General features: G+C 59.5%; 2 protein-coding genes across 2 annotated transcripts; one reads left to right on the forward strand and one right to left on the reverse strand.

Moving 5' to 3' along the window:
- The first annotated feature begins 924 nt into the window (after nucleotides 1–924).
- Nucleotides 925–4,593, forward strand: LOC122173395 (equilibrative nucleobase transporter 1-like). The gene is made up of 5 exons (XM_065591355.1): nucleotides 925–1,077; nucleotides 1,820–1,939; nucleotides 2,284–2,470; nucleotides 2,719–2,842; nucleotides 4,009–4,593. Exons 1-5 carry the CDS (start codon nucleotides 936–938, stop codon nucleotides 4,156–4,158), a joined length of 723 nt encoding a protein of 240 aa, XP_065447427.1. The 5' UTR covers nucleotides 925–935; the 3' UTR covers nucleotides 4,159–4,593.
- Nucleotides 4,594–6,213: 1,620 nt separating this feature from the next.
- Nucleotides 6,214–9,498, reverse strand: LOC112060008 (bone marrow proteoglycan-like). The gene is made up of 6 exons (XM_024108264.3): nucleotides 9,437–9,498; nucleotides 8,672–8,737; nucleotides 8,019–8,194; nucleotides 7,427–7,561; nucleotides 6,811–6,922; nucleotides 6,214–6,456 (listed from the first exon to the last, which is right to left on the reverse strand). The coding sequence occupies exons 2-6, from the start codon at nucleotides 8,724–8,726 to the stop codon at nucleotides 6,398–6,400; spliced, it is 537 nt and encodes a 178-aa protein (XP_023964032.2). The 5' UTR covers nucleotides 8,727–8,737; nucleotides 9,437–9,498; the 3' UTR covers nucleotides 6,214–6,397.
- Between the last annotated feature and the right edge of the window lie 2,800 nt (nucleotides 9,499–12,298).

Consider the following 12,298-nt stretch of genomic DNA (forward strand, 5'->3'; position numbering starts at 1 on the left):
AGGAAACCAGCCTCTCCAGTGCTGCCTCTTCCCCGGTCTGTTCAGTTAACCGAGCTGGGAATAGCCAAGTACCCAGCACCACATCACATCCCCTACAGGGCATCAAGACCAAATCCTGCTTTGGCTTTGATGCCTCTGCAGTTGTCAGTGGAGTGGCGCAGGTGGAACTTCCCCCAACCCCTGGTCGTGTAGACTGCTGCTGTTGATGTACCTCCCTTGGTGGCTGGGGTGAACCAGACTAACAGCATCAGCCTGAGACTCAGGTGGTGCTGGTCAGTGTTGCTTAGTGGATTTAGAGGGCTGCTGTTACTGTAGATTCCCTTCAAGGGAAGAGGCTCTGGCCTGTTTCCCATTCCATCCTGGGTGGTGCTTAAAAGCCCTGTCTCCTGGCAACCAATTACAGGTACTTTCCTTGGGTGCCCTACCCTGATGACCCTGGCCTGTGGGGGAGTGATGCTCCAGGCTGGGTTGCCATGGCCCTGGCAACTCAAGGACTCCCTCCTCCCCCGCCAGGAATCGAGCCGCACTCCGGCCGTGTTCGCCGGGCTTGGGTCCGGCCCAGAGCCCCTTGGCGGCCGGAGCCGAAGCTGCGCCGCGGGGGCCGGGCCGGGGGCCGAAGCCGCGCCGCAGGGGCCGGCGCACTCGGCCGGATCTGGGGCTGGACTAGGCCGTGCCTCCCTGGAGCCCTTCTCGCGCCCCCCACCACCCCGGGTTATCTGGTGCTGCCTGCCCGCCCCTGCTTCTTTTCAGACTTCCCGCAAACCTCTGATTCGTGTGAAGCAGGGGAGGGGTAGGAGCAGGGGGCAGAGCATTCAGGGGAGGGGAGGAGGGGGAAGTGAGCTGGGGGCAGGGTGGAGAGCTGTGGCGCCCTCTTAGCGCAGGGCCCAATTCAGCCGAATCGGCCTAAAGCCGGCCCTGACGGAGAGCCCCCCGGCATGTCTTTCCGTGCCTGTGTCTTCTCCAAGCTCTTCTTCTGGCACCTCATGTGGCTGTCGGTGATGGAGCTGCGGCACTACCTCTTCATCGGCACCCTCAACCCCATGCTGGAGCACCTGGCTGCCGGCGACACCACGCTAGGTACGGGGCACCCAGCCTGCCACAGCTGGGAGTACAGGGGAAGGGGGAGAACGGAACAATGGGGCAGGCAGAGAGGAGAAGAGAGATGGTCTATGGAAGGATGGAGGGAATGGAGCAGGTGGGGATGGAGAGAGATGATGGAGGGAAGAACAGGGGAATGGAGCAGGCGGGAATGAAGAGAGATGATCGAGGGAAGGTCAGAGGGAATGGAACAGGTGGGGATGGAGAGAGGTGATGGAGGGAATGGAACAGGTGGGGATGGAGAGAGATGATGGAGGGAAGGACGGAGGGAATGGAGCAGGCAGGGATGGAGAGATTTTGTTGGTAAAGTTGGAGGTGGGGCCGTGTTGGAGTAGGCAGAGGTGTCTTTGAGCTGGGCAGCGTTGCCCCCTGCTGTCTGATGAATGGATTGTACTTATTGGTATGGATGGAGTGAGGAGAACTGAAGGGGGGAATGGGGCAGGTTCCAGAGCAGGGGAGGGAGGCTGGAATAAGTACAAACCCTTGGCCCTTCCTGCCCAGCGTCTCGGGTGACCTGACAAGGTTGGTACTATTGTCACCCATGGGAAACTGAGGCAGGGGGAGGGGCAGTAGCTTGGCCAAGGTCACCGAGGGCTGGGTGCGGGACCCAGGAGTGCCTGGCCAATACAGGCCCCCCTCCTGTCCAGTGGATCAGGAAGTGACCAGGGCATGTGGGGTGAAGTCTCAAGCATTATGCCTTGCTGCCTGTCTCTGTTCTCAGTAAGCACCTACACCAATGCCTTCGCCTTCACCCAGCTCTGTGAGGTCCTGTGCGTCCCCTGGAATGGGCTCATCTTAGACCGGCACAAGCGTGGGAGGAGGAAGGATGGCAGTGCCAAAGGTAATCACCCCGTCCGTCGCCAGCTGCTGGACCCAGCTCTGCCTACTGCTGCTCCTCCCGCTGCTGTGAGCTTCCCCACAGCAGTGCCCATCCGGGACCCCGGTACTGCGAGCTTCCCCACAGCAGTGCCCATCCGGGACCCCAGTGCTGCAAGCTTCCCCACAGCAGTGCCCATCCGGGACCCCAGTGCTGCAAGCTTCCCCACAGCAGTGCCCATCTGGGATCCTGGCACTGCAGGATTCCCTGCAGCCTATGCCCATCTGGGACCCCAGAGTGCGAGCTTCCCAGCAGCAGTGCCCCATGTCTCTCCCTTGCCTCTTGCCAGTGTCTCTCCTGTCTGTCAGGTGGCTCGGACTCCCTGGCGGACCTGCACTCCTGCATCCTGTCGCTGGCTGTGACGGTGCTGCAGTGTGTGGCCTTCTCGGTCTGTGCCTCCGTGCCAGTGATGCCTGTGCAGTACGCCACCTTCATCCTGCAGGTGCTGAGCCGCTCCTTCCTGTACGGGGGCAACGCCGCCTTCCTGGCCATCGCGTGAGTCACCCGGGGCGCACGGGCTGGGGGAGGGGAGATCCTAGACATGGAGGTGGCAGGGGGCTACCAATGGGCAGGGGGGCAGGGATGGGGTGGAGGAAATGGAGGGGAAGGCTGACAGGGCAAGGAGATGCCCTGCAATGGACAGTGGGGCAGGGTATGCCTCTGGCCTGTCTCACAGCAGTGCCCCCCACATCTGTAACACTGTCCTTCCTTCCTCCCCCCGCCGCTGAGTCGTCTCTTCACAGGTTCCCACTGGAACGTTTCGGGAAGCTATATGGGCTGGTGATGGGCCTGTCGGCCTTGGTGTCACTCCTCCAGTACCCCTGCTTCGCACTCATCAAGGGACCGCTCAGCGATGACCCCTTCTATGTGAGTGTCCTTGTAGATAAATCTCTGATCATTTTCATATGACTTTACCTTGTGCCTGTTCATATAACCTTGTAGTGGGTCAACCCATGTGTGACCTCTGTCTTCATGAGACTTTGTATCAAGGCCTAATATAGAAACTTTGTACTGATGAGCCTTGGTATATGGAAACTTTGTATCAAAGCCTCATGTAGAAACTTTGCCTTGCCCTTGGTATAATGTTATAGCCCCTAAGGATAGAATAAGATAGAAGAAAAATGTCTTTTTGCTAGCAGTAGAACAAGATCTCCCCTCCCTCTCTCTCCCCCCCCCCCCCCCGCGCCCCACACACTCTCTTAATCAATTGCCCTGTTGAATGAATGAGGTGTGAATGAGGAAGGCATGGAAGGCAGCACCTCCAAACAGCTGCAACAGTTGGAGAGGGGCTGGGAGCCAGACCCAAGGATGCTAAAACGTGTCAAGTGGGCTCACTAAAGAAGATCAGACATACTGATGGCCTCGGGGGTTAGAAGCCAGCACCTTCTTTTGGAAACACCCTCTTTGCAGCAGCATTGGGACAACCCCCAGAAGGAAGCAGCACAAAGGACCAATGGACACAGACACAGATTTTGAATCTGGTACAGATTTGCATGAGAGGGAAGATGCTATAAAAGTGAGGTGTCTTGCAGAGGACCCCGGGTCTCGTCTTGTCACATGGGAGCATTGATCCAGATCGGCAGAAGCCCAGCTCCACCCCCTCCCTCATCTAACTCACCTGGCCAGTGCAGTTAAGGGGAGCAACTAATTGGTAACAACAACAAGACAGAGCATGCTTGTGTGTGTGTGTGTGTGTGTGTGTGTATGTGAGTGCATTAGTGTATATGTATATATCTCATATGCATATGATACAGTATTAACAAATACATGTATTACTAATAAATGTGGCATTTTGCCTTATTCCCCCTGAAAAGATCCTGTGTAGTAGTTTAAGTACAACATCCTGTCCCATCTGGGGCCTGGGGAACTTCATCGACACCCTGCAGTGAGAGACAGGGGGTGCCCCGTCTGGGGTGAGGGGGAACTTTATTGGCAACCCGCAGTGAGAGACAGGGCGTGCCCCTTACAGGGCCTGGGGGAACTTTATTGACCCCCACTTTCTGTATTGTTCAGAACCTGATTTTCCCATCCAGGTGAACACTGGCCTCATCATCGTCATCCTCCTGGCCTTCCTCAGTCCGCTGGTAGTGCTGCGGGAGTACCAGCGCCGGGAGAGGGAGCAGGAAAAGCAACATGTTGACTCACCCCCCCTGGCCAAGGCCGGTGTGGAGTCCTCCATCTGACCCCCCACCCCCAGCCAGGATCTTCAGGGGCTGTTCCCCCCCCAAAAGGGAATGAGGAAAGGGAATTAGGAGTGCAGGCTGAGCCCCAGCCAATCCCCAGCTGTGTCCCTCCAGCCCAGCATTGTCACCATCAGCTCCAGCCAGGCAGGCACTCCTCTTCAGCAGCAGGGTGGTGGGTCACGCTGGGGTATTTTTACAGATACTTGATTTTCTAGGTTTTTGTATAGCCCGGTCGGTATAAATCCAGCCTTTCCCTCTCCCTGCACCCAGGGTGCGCGGCGGGGTGTGTGTGTGTGTGTGTGTGTGTGTGTGTGTGTGTGTGGTATAGTTCCCCTTATCAGCAGGGTGTATTTCAATCCCCCTATTTCCTTCTCTTTTACTACAGAGATTTTATTTCTGTGCTTCTTTGTAAAAGTGAGGGAACAGGATGCCCTGGCGCCTAGGGTTACCATACGTCTGGTTTTTCCCGGACATGTCCGGCTTTTCGGCAATCAAACCCCCGTCCGGGGGGAATTGCCAAAAAGCCGAACATGTCTGGGAAAATGCCGGCCGGGCACTTCCCCTCCCGCGGCTGCTCTGCTCCTCCCCTGACTCTTTGGCTCTGTTTAAGAGCCGAGCTGCCCGAGCGCTATGGGCTTCAGGCAGCCCCCTAGCCTCCGGACCCCAGCCGCCGGCCGGGCACTTCCCCTCCCAGACTCCGGTGGCGCAGGGTCTGGAGGCACGGGGGCTGCCTGAAGCCCATAGCGCTCGGGCAGCTCGGCTCTTAAACAGAGCCGAAGAGTCAGGGGAGGAGCAGAGCCTCCGGCCGCGGCGGCTCTGCTCCTCCCCTGACTCTTCGGCTCTGTTTAAGAGCCGACCGCTATGGGCTTTGGGCAGCCCCCATGCCTCCGGACCCTGCACCGCCGGAGCCCTGGAGGGGAAGTGCCCGGCTGGGGGTGCAGGGTCCGGAGGCATGGGGGCTGCCCGAAGCCCAAGCGCTACCGGCTTCACGGTTTGCCAGGCAGCCTCCAGATCCTGCGCCCCCTCCCGGGCGCTTCCCCTCCCGGGCTCCAGCTGCACTGGGGAAGCGCCAGCCGGGGGCGCAGGGTCTGGGGGCTGCCTGGCAAACTGTGAAGCCGGTAGCACTCGGGCAGCCCTTTTCACGTGGCTGGGAATGGGAGGGAGGAGGGGGCGGAGTCAGGGTGAGGTTGGGGCAGGGAATGGGTGGAGTTGGGGTGGGGCTGGTGGTCGGAAATGGGTGGGGCCAGGGCCCCATGGAGGGTCCTCTTTTTTTATTTGTTAAATATGGTAACCCTACCAGCGCCTTCCTCCCTGAAATCACATAAATGCTAACGAGGAACTAACCCAGCTTCTGTTAGTCTCAAAGGTGCCACAGGACCCTCTGTTGCTCTTAACCCAGCTCTGCACTTAGTCTTCTCCAGAGGTCACCGGAAGCCCCTGGTCCGCTCTGCCCGGCTTGTGCCCATCTTGTCTGACGGCCTGACCCTCCCCCAGCAGCTCCAGCATGATGCATTGTCTGAGACAGGCGTCCGGTTTTCATTGGGTGCCCCCAGGCACTGGAGAACTCACCGGCCCACGGGAAGAGGATCCTCCATGTTAAAAACATGCCCCCTGTTCCTGGTCTGAATTTGGTGCAGACCGTGCCCAGCCCCTGCCGGACTGAAGAGCCTCTGCTGTGAGAAATCTCCTCCCCACGATGGGGTGCGCAGACCGGGTGCAAGTCCCCACAAAGCTGGCACTTTCTGCGGGCGCGGCCTGTGGCAAGGCTGCAGTCCTCAGCTCCATTCTTGTTGGGCGTTTCTGAGCCCTTTGCTTGCTAGGAATGTCCCAAGGGCTGGGGGTACCCCTGACCTGGACGCAGTTCCCACTAGTGGGCTCCCTAATGCCCGGTACTGCAGTAACTCTCCCTCCCGCCTCCATCCCTGGGTGGGGGTAATCCCCAGCCCCTCTCCCCCCGGGCCACCTCTTGCCCTCCCCCTGCCCTGGTCCAGCCCCAGGGAGGGCCCTGGGTGTCCTGGGCCTGGAAGGAGCGACAGCTGGGGGTGATGAGTGCAGCATTGTTTTATTGCAGGGAGTCACAGGCAATGAGCGAGGGGGGGCTGCCCCCCCGGGGAGCCGGGACAAGGCTGGGAGCAGAGTCGAGTCCAGGGAGCAGGGGCGCCTCCAGCAGGGCAGAGTGGGGAGTTCCAGGCCAGCAGAGCGGTGGGGGCAGTGGAACCCCATGGGGGGAGCAGCCCCCTCAGTACTCACAGATAAAGGGCAGGCGAGTCCCGCAGCTGACGCTGCTCCATTGACCACCTGGCAGAGAGAGAGGGGTTAGTGCCCTCCCAGCTGGCACCTGGCACCCAGCCCACAGCAAACCCCAGATCCCTTGCCCCAGACCTCCATAGTACCACTAACCCCAGATCCCCTGCCCCAAACCCCTGCCCCCACCTACCCTCAGATCCCCTGCCCCATGGCCCCACCTACCCTTGGATTCCCTGTCCCCCACCCTAAAGCCCCACCTCCCCTCATATCTCCTGCCCCAGAGCCCCACCTACCCTCGGACCCCTGCCCCACAGATCTGCGGTTCCCCTGCCCAAGGGCTCTTGTTTCCACAAGCAGTGACTAGATCCCCATCTCCGCCCTATCCTACCCCAGGGGGCTCCTCACCTACAGGGCACATGGCGACACACGATTTCCAAAACCGCCAGGGGTTCCCTCTGGCCCAGTTGGAGTAGTTCCAGGCACTGTGGTCAACCCAGCGGGGGTACACATGAAAGAACTGTGGGGAAGGGGCTGGGGTAGGATCAGTGCTGTCCCATCTGCAGGGTGCCCCAGGAAATCCCCTCCCCTCCAGCCCCCAAGGGGCCAGGGCCATCAGTTGGGCTGGGGCAGGAGCCACAGTGAGGGGCTCTGGATTTGCTGGGAAGTACCTGGGACTTGCTGGCACCAGACTCTGCCATGGCACCTCATGGGCAACCCAGGTCAGTGGGTCCCAAGGAGACTGCCAGCCATCTGGGGGTCAGCTGGACCCACACCTGAGCTACCAGGCCCACCTCCTGGGGGCAAGCACGGGGTGGTCTGGGGCAGCCCTGAGCGGGGTCCTGGCTGGGGACACACTGCGCCGCAGTGGGGAATGGATCTCCCTGTCTGCTCTGCACTGGAGGGGAGGCCAGCCTCAGAGCTGGCAGGGCCCTGATGAGGGAGTCGGGGGGGGGGGGGGGGTTTCTGAGCCAGGCCCAGGCAGTGGGGGAACGGGGGCAGCAGGGCCAGACACTCTCCTTACCCAGCGGGAGGTGTAGCCCCCGATCCACACCTGGGCGTGGTTGGTGCGGCCACGCACCATGCAGCTCAGGCGGTGGTTGGTCGCATAGTTGTGGATGGAGGCCAGGCGGCCGTGGTAGCAGCGGGCACACACTTTCTGTGGGGAGAGGGGGAGGGGGACATGGGGCAGTCAGGGCCCAGGCACAGAGTCACATCCACTCGCCACCACCCCTTGCAACATCCACTGCCCCTATGCCCCCCCATGTCACCCCTTCAACCCCTCCACTGCCCCCTTCCTCCTCCACTGCCTCCATCACCCTTATGCCACCCCTTCAACACCTCATGCCCCCTTTACCATCCCCATGCCTCCTCCACTGCCTCCATGGGCCCCCCATCGCCCATGCCCCCCCTCCACTGCCTCATGCCCCCTTCACCACCCCCACGCCGCCTCAACTGCATGCATGGGCCCCTCCATCGCCCCTATTCCACCCCTCCACCGCCTCATGCCCCCTCCACTGCCCCCATGGGCCATTCACCAGCTCGACGGGCTTCCCACCCCACTTTCTGACTCATCTGCCAGTCCTCCCCACCACCTGTGCCCCTGATCCACTCACCTGGGCGCTCCAAAATGTCTTGCAATTGTTCACAAATGCATAGCGACAGGTGTGGCCCCCCTGGCCAGGCACTGTCATCCTGAAGCTCTCGCTGTCTGTGGGGCACGGTGGCTCCGGCTCCCCGGTCTCCTCCTCGCCCTGCTCGGCTGGTACCTCCTGCTCCGGGGCGCCCTCATCTGAGGATGGGTGCGAGAGACACCAGTTGGCCCTTCCAGCTGCAAGACGCAGCCCAGATCCCAAACAATCCATGGAGGAGGGAGCAGATCTAGCGGCCGGGGACACAGGTGTCCGGGATAGAGGGTCAGGGTGTCACTGGGGGGTTAGGGAACCCTGGTGTCTGGGATGGAGAGGCTCAGAGGGTCATTGCAGGGCCAGGGGACCCTGTTGTCTGGGCTACAGTGAGGCAGATGGTTATTGGGGGCAGGGGCCCCAGGTGGCCGGAACAGAATAGGGCTGGGGGCTAGTGAGAGCACAGGTCTGGGGTAACAAAGCCCTGTATTGTGCTTGCTGGGGTCTGACCCAAGCCCATGGGGTCCATGCAGTGTCTGCTGGGGGGTGGTGGAGGTTCCCATTGTGGGCAGTGGCTGTGGGTCAGGCTCCCCACAGGGTGGGGGAGGGGCTGTAGCCATGGTGACTTGGGCCCCGGGACTTACGGAGCTGGCGAGCAGAGACGGCCCCCAGGAGGGCAAGCAGCAGGGACAGCTTCATCTCGGGCAGATCTGGGGGGGCAGACTGCTGTGAGACAGAGACAGATTGATTCCCCCACCAGGCCCTCCCAGTCACTGAGCCCAGACTGACCTCCCTACCTAGAGTCCACCCCCTCCCTCCACTTAGCTCAGACTGACCCCCCATCTAGGGACCCCCCAATCACTGAACCATAACCTACCACCAAGCTCCCCTGGGTTGATGACCACCCCACAACCAAGGCAGCCTTTCCCAACTAAGGTAGGGCTGGGCCAACCAACAGGGAAGGAGGGAACCTGGGGCCTTGGCTCAATATGGGAGCAGAGGGGCTCTCATTCACAGGGACAAAGGGGTACATGCACACATTGGCTATGGGCAGAAGCAGTCAGGAAAATTCTAGCATGTGCTGTTAGCCTGTGGAACTCCCTGCCACAGGATACAAGGGGCCGAGAGCGCTGAGCAGTGCCAGGCCTTTCTGGGCATCACAGCAGGTTCAGGGGCCAACAGTGAGGCCTCATGATCTCAGGCTCCAGGGCAGGAGCTGAGCAGCCCCTGGGGTCAGGCAGGGATCTGCCCCTGCCACAGGGTAGGTGAATAATGGCAGGCACCTCCCCAAGGCAACCAGCACTGGCTGCTGTGAGAGCCAGGTCCTGACCGAGTGACCCCACTCTGGAGCAGGTTCCCATTACCCTCCCCCCCATAGCCCCTGGGGTCAACCAAAGACCCCCCGCCACCTCTGTGATGGCTGTGGGTCCTCAGTGAGCTCCGACAGCTCCAGCCATACCAGCCCCTTATGTTGGTCTGGAACAGGAAGCTGGGGATGGGGAAAGAGTCACTATCAACTCCCAGCCCCTTGTGCTCCTCCCCCCCCCCTGCACCCCATGGCTTGTGACATCCCCACACCCAGCCTGGGCTCTGATCAATGAGCTGCCCTATGTTGCCACCTAGGGGCCATTGGCAGAGTTTATAAATGAGCTGTCTACAAAGTGCTCCCAACTCCCCATAGACCATAGAGGGTCTTGGGTTCACCCCCCTGCTGATGGTAGCAGAGAACTGGGCTCCCAGCCCCTCGGAGACCCACTTTAGAGAGACCCAGGATATATGTGCTGTGGGTCAGGAGAGAGGGGCACCGGCAGAGGGGAGCCAGTGCTGGGCAAGCAGGGGCTGTGGGTTGGGCTTGAGGAGTGCCAGGCCTCCACCCCACCCCCATCACTGCCCTGCTCTCAGGCCACACTGGCTCAGGGCGTCCCTGCCGATAAGCATCTCCTGCCGTGCTGGGCAGGTTTCACAAGGGCATTTCACACAGTAACGGCTGCGCTGGGACCCCGCGTCCGGGCCGTCCTGATAATATATGATGTTCTTATCGATAAACTAGGCAAATACAATTTAGCTGGGGCTACTATAAGGTGGGTGCATAACTGGCTGGATAACCGTACTCAGAGAGTTGTTATTAATGGTTCCCAATCCTGCTGGAAAGGCGTAACGAGTGGGGTTCCGCAGGGGTCTGTTTTGGGACCAGCTCTGTTCAATATCTTCATTAACGACTTAGATATTGGCATAGAAAGTACGCTTATTAAGTTTGTGGATGATACCAAACTGGGAGGGATTGCAACTGCTTTGGAGGACAGGGTCATAGTTCAAAATGATCTGGACAAATTGGAGAAATGGTCTGAGTTAAACAGGATGAAGTTTAACAAAGACAAATGCAAAGTGCTCCACTTAGGAAGAAAAAATCAGTTTCACACATACAGAATGGGAAGAGACTGTCTAGGAAGGAGTACGGCAGAAAGGGATCATGATTCTGGGATGTATTAACAGGTGTGTTGTGAGCAAGACACGAGAAGTCATTCTTCCGCTCTACTCTGCTCTGGTTAGGCCTCAGCTGGAGTATTGTGTCCAGTTCTGGGCACCGCATTTCAAGAAAGATGTGGAGAAATTAGAGAGGGTCCAGAGAAGAGCAACAAGAATGACTAAAGGTCTTGAGAACATGACCTATGAAGGAAGGCTGAAATAATTGGGTTTGTTTAGTTTGGAAAAGAGAAGACTGAGAGGGGACATGATAGCAGTTTTCAGGTATCTAAAAGGGTGTCATAAGGAGGAGGGAGAAAACTTGTTCACCTTAGCCTCTAAGGATAGAACAAGAAGCAATGGGCTTAAACTGCAGCAAAGGAGGTTTAGGTTGGACATTAGGAAAAAGTTCCTAACTGTCAGGGTGGTTAAACACTGGAATAAATTGCCTAGGGAGGTTGTGGATTCTCCATCTCTGGAGATATTTAAGAGTAGGTTAGATAAATATCTATCAGGGATGGTCTAGACAGTATTTGGTCCTGCCATGAGGGCAGGGGACTGGACTCGATGACCTCTCGAGGTCCTTTCCAGTCCTAGAATCTATGAATCTATGAATAACCCCGGAGCCGTTTCACCGCAACCCACAGCGCTGGGTGCCCGGCCACAGGGAACGGGGCAGCAGCCAATGGGCTGGTGCCATCTACTCCCTGAGTGCTGGTGTTGGGGTTCCCTCCCCTACCAGCACTCCCTGGGGGGCGGCCCCTCAGAGCCAAGGCCCATCCCCACTGCCATGGGACGGTGAACAATGGGGCTGGGACTGGAGTGGGGTGATCACCCAGAGCCTGGCACGTGGCCCTTCCCTGCCTGCGGTGACCAGGGGCGCTGGGACCCCAGAGCCTGGGGGGGACTGGCCAGTGCTTCCTCCACTTCCCATAGTGCCCCTCACAACCACCTGGAGAATGTGGGGGACCCCAGGTGGGAGCTGAGCTGGGGGCTCTGCCAGGAGCTGCCTTTATTTCCAGCAGAGCTTCGTAGACTCCAAGAGTCGACAGCCCATTGTGCCGTCTGTCTGCGCTCCTGTGTCACACTGGGCACCGGCTCTGCCCAGGGGCTCCTGCCTCCCGCCCTGACGGAGCCAGAGCGCAGCCTCTCGACAGAGACCCCAGCCTGCACTGAGAGACTCTGAGTGACAGAGCATCTGCCACCGCCTGGGCGAGTTGTCCCCAGGGAGAATCCCCTTCACTGTTCAAACCTGCCCCTTAGGTTTGCCCTGAATCTCTCTAGCCTCCATCTTCGGCTATCGGGTCTCACTCGGGCTTTGGCCGCTGCAGCCTGGAGCCATCTCGTCTCAGAAATGCGCTCCCATGGGACGTGGTTGGCTCACTGCGCCCCCCCGCCCCCCGCCCAGGCTGTGATCTGTCTCACTTGGAGCACCCCTGATGCTGACGAGCCCCACAGCTTCGCTCTTTACGCATCTCCGAGACAGGCCCTCCTTCCTTTAGCTCTCCCCATGTCTCGGCACATGTCCAGCTGGCTCCTGACCCCCAGGGCAGAGGCGTTGCCCCGTCAGGGAGACAGGGCAGGCAGGGAGGTCCTGTAGTAACACAGCAGGGCCCTTTCCACGCATGGCAGCATGGACTGGATCAGCGGAGAGGCCTCTGTCATTGGCCGGGCAATGCCAAGCTCAGGGCAGATGCGACTGTGGGCAGAAGTAACTGCCCCAAGACCCCCGGCTCAGATGGATGTATCCCGGTTCCCTCTGCCTCTGCGTCTTCGTCCTCTGTTTCAGAGCTCAGTCTTTCCTCATC

This window comes from Chrysemys picta, chromosome 4, assembly GCF_011386835.1.
Source record: "Chrysemys picta bellii isolate R12L10 chromosome 4, ASM1138683v2, whole genome shotgun sequence".
NCBI classification, from domain to species: domain Eukaryota; kingdom Metazoa; phylum Chordata; order Testudines; family Emydidae; genus Chrysemys; species Chrysemys picta.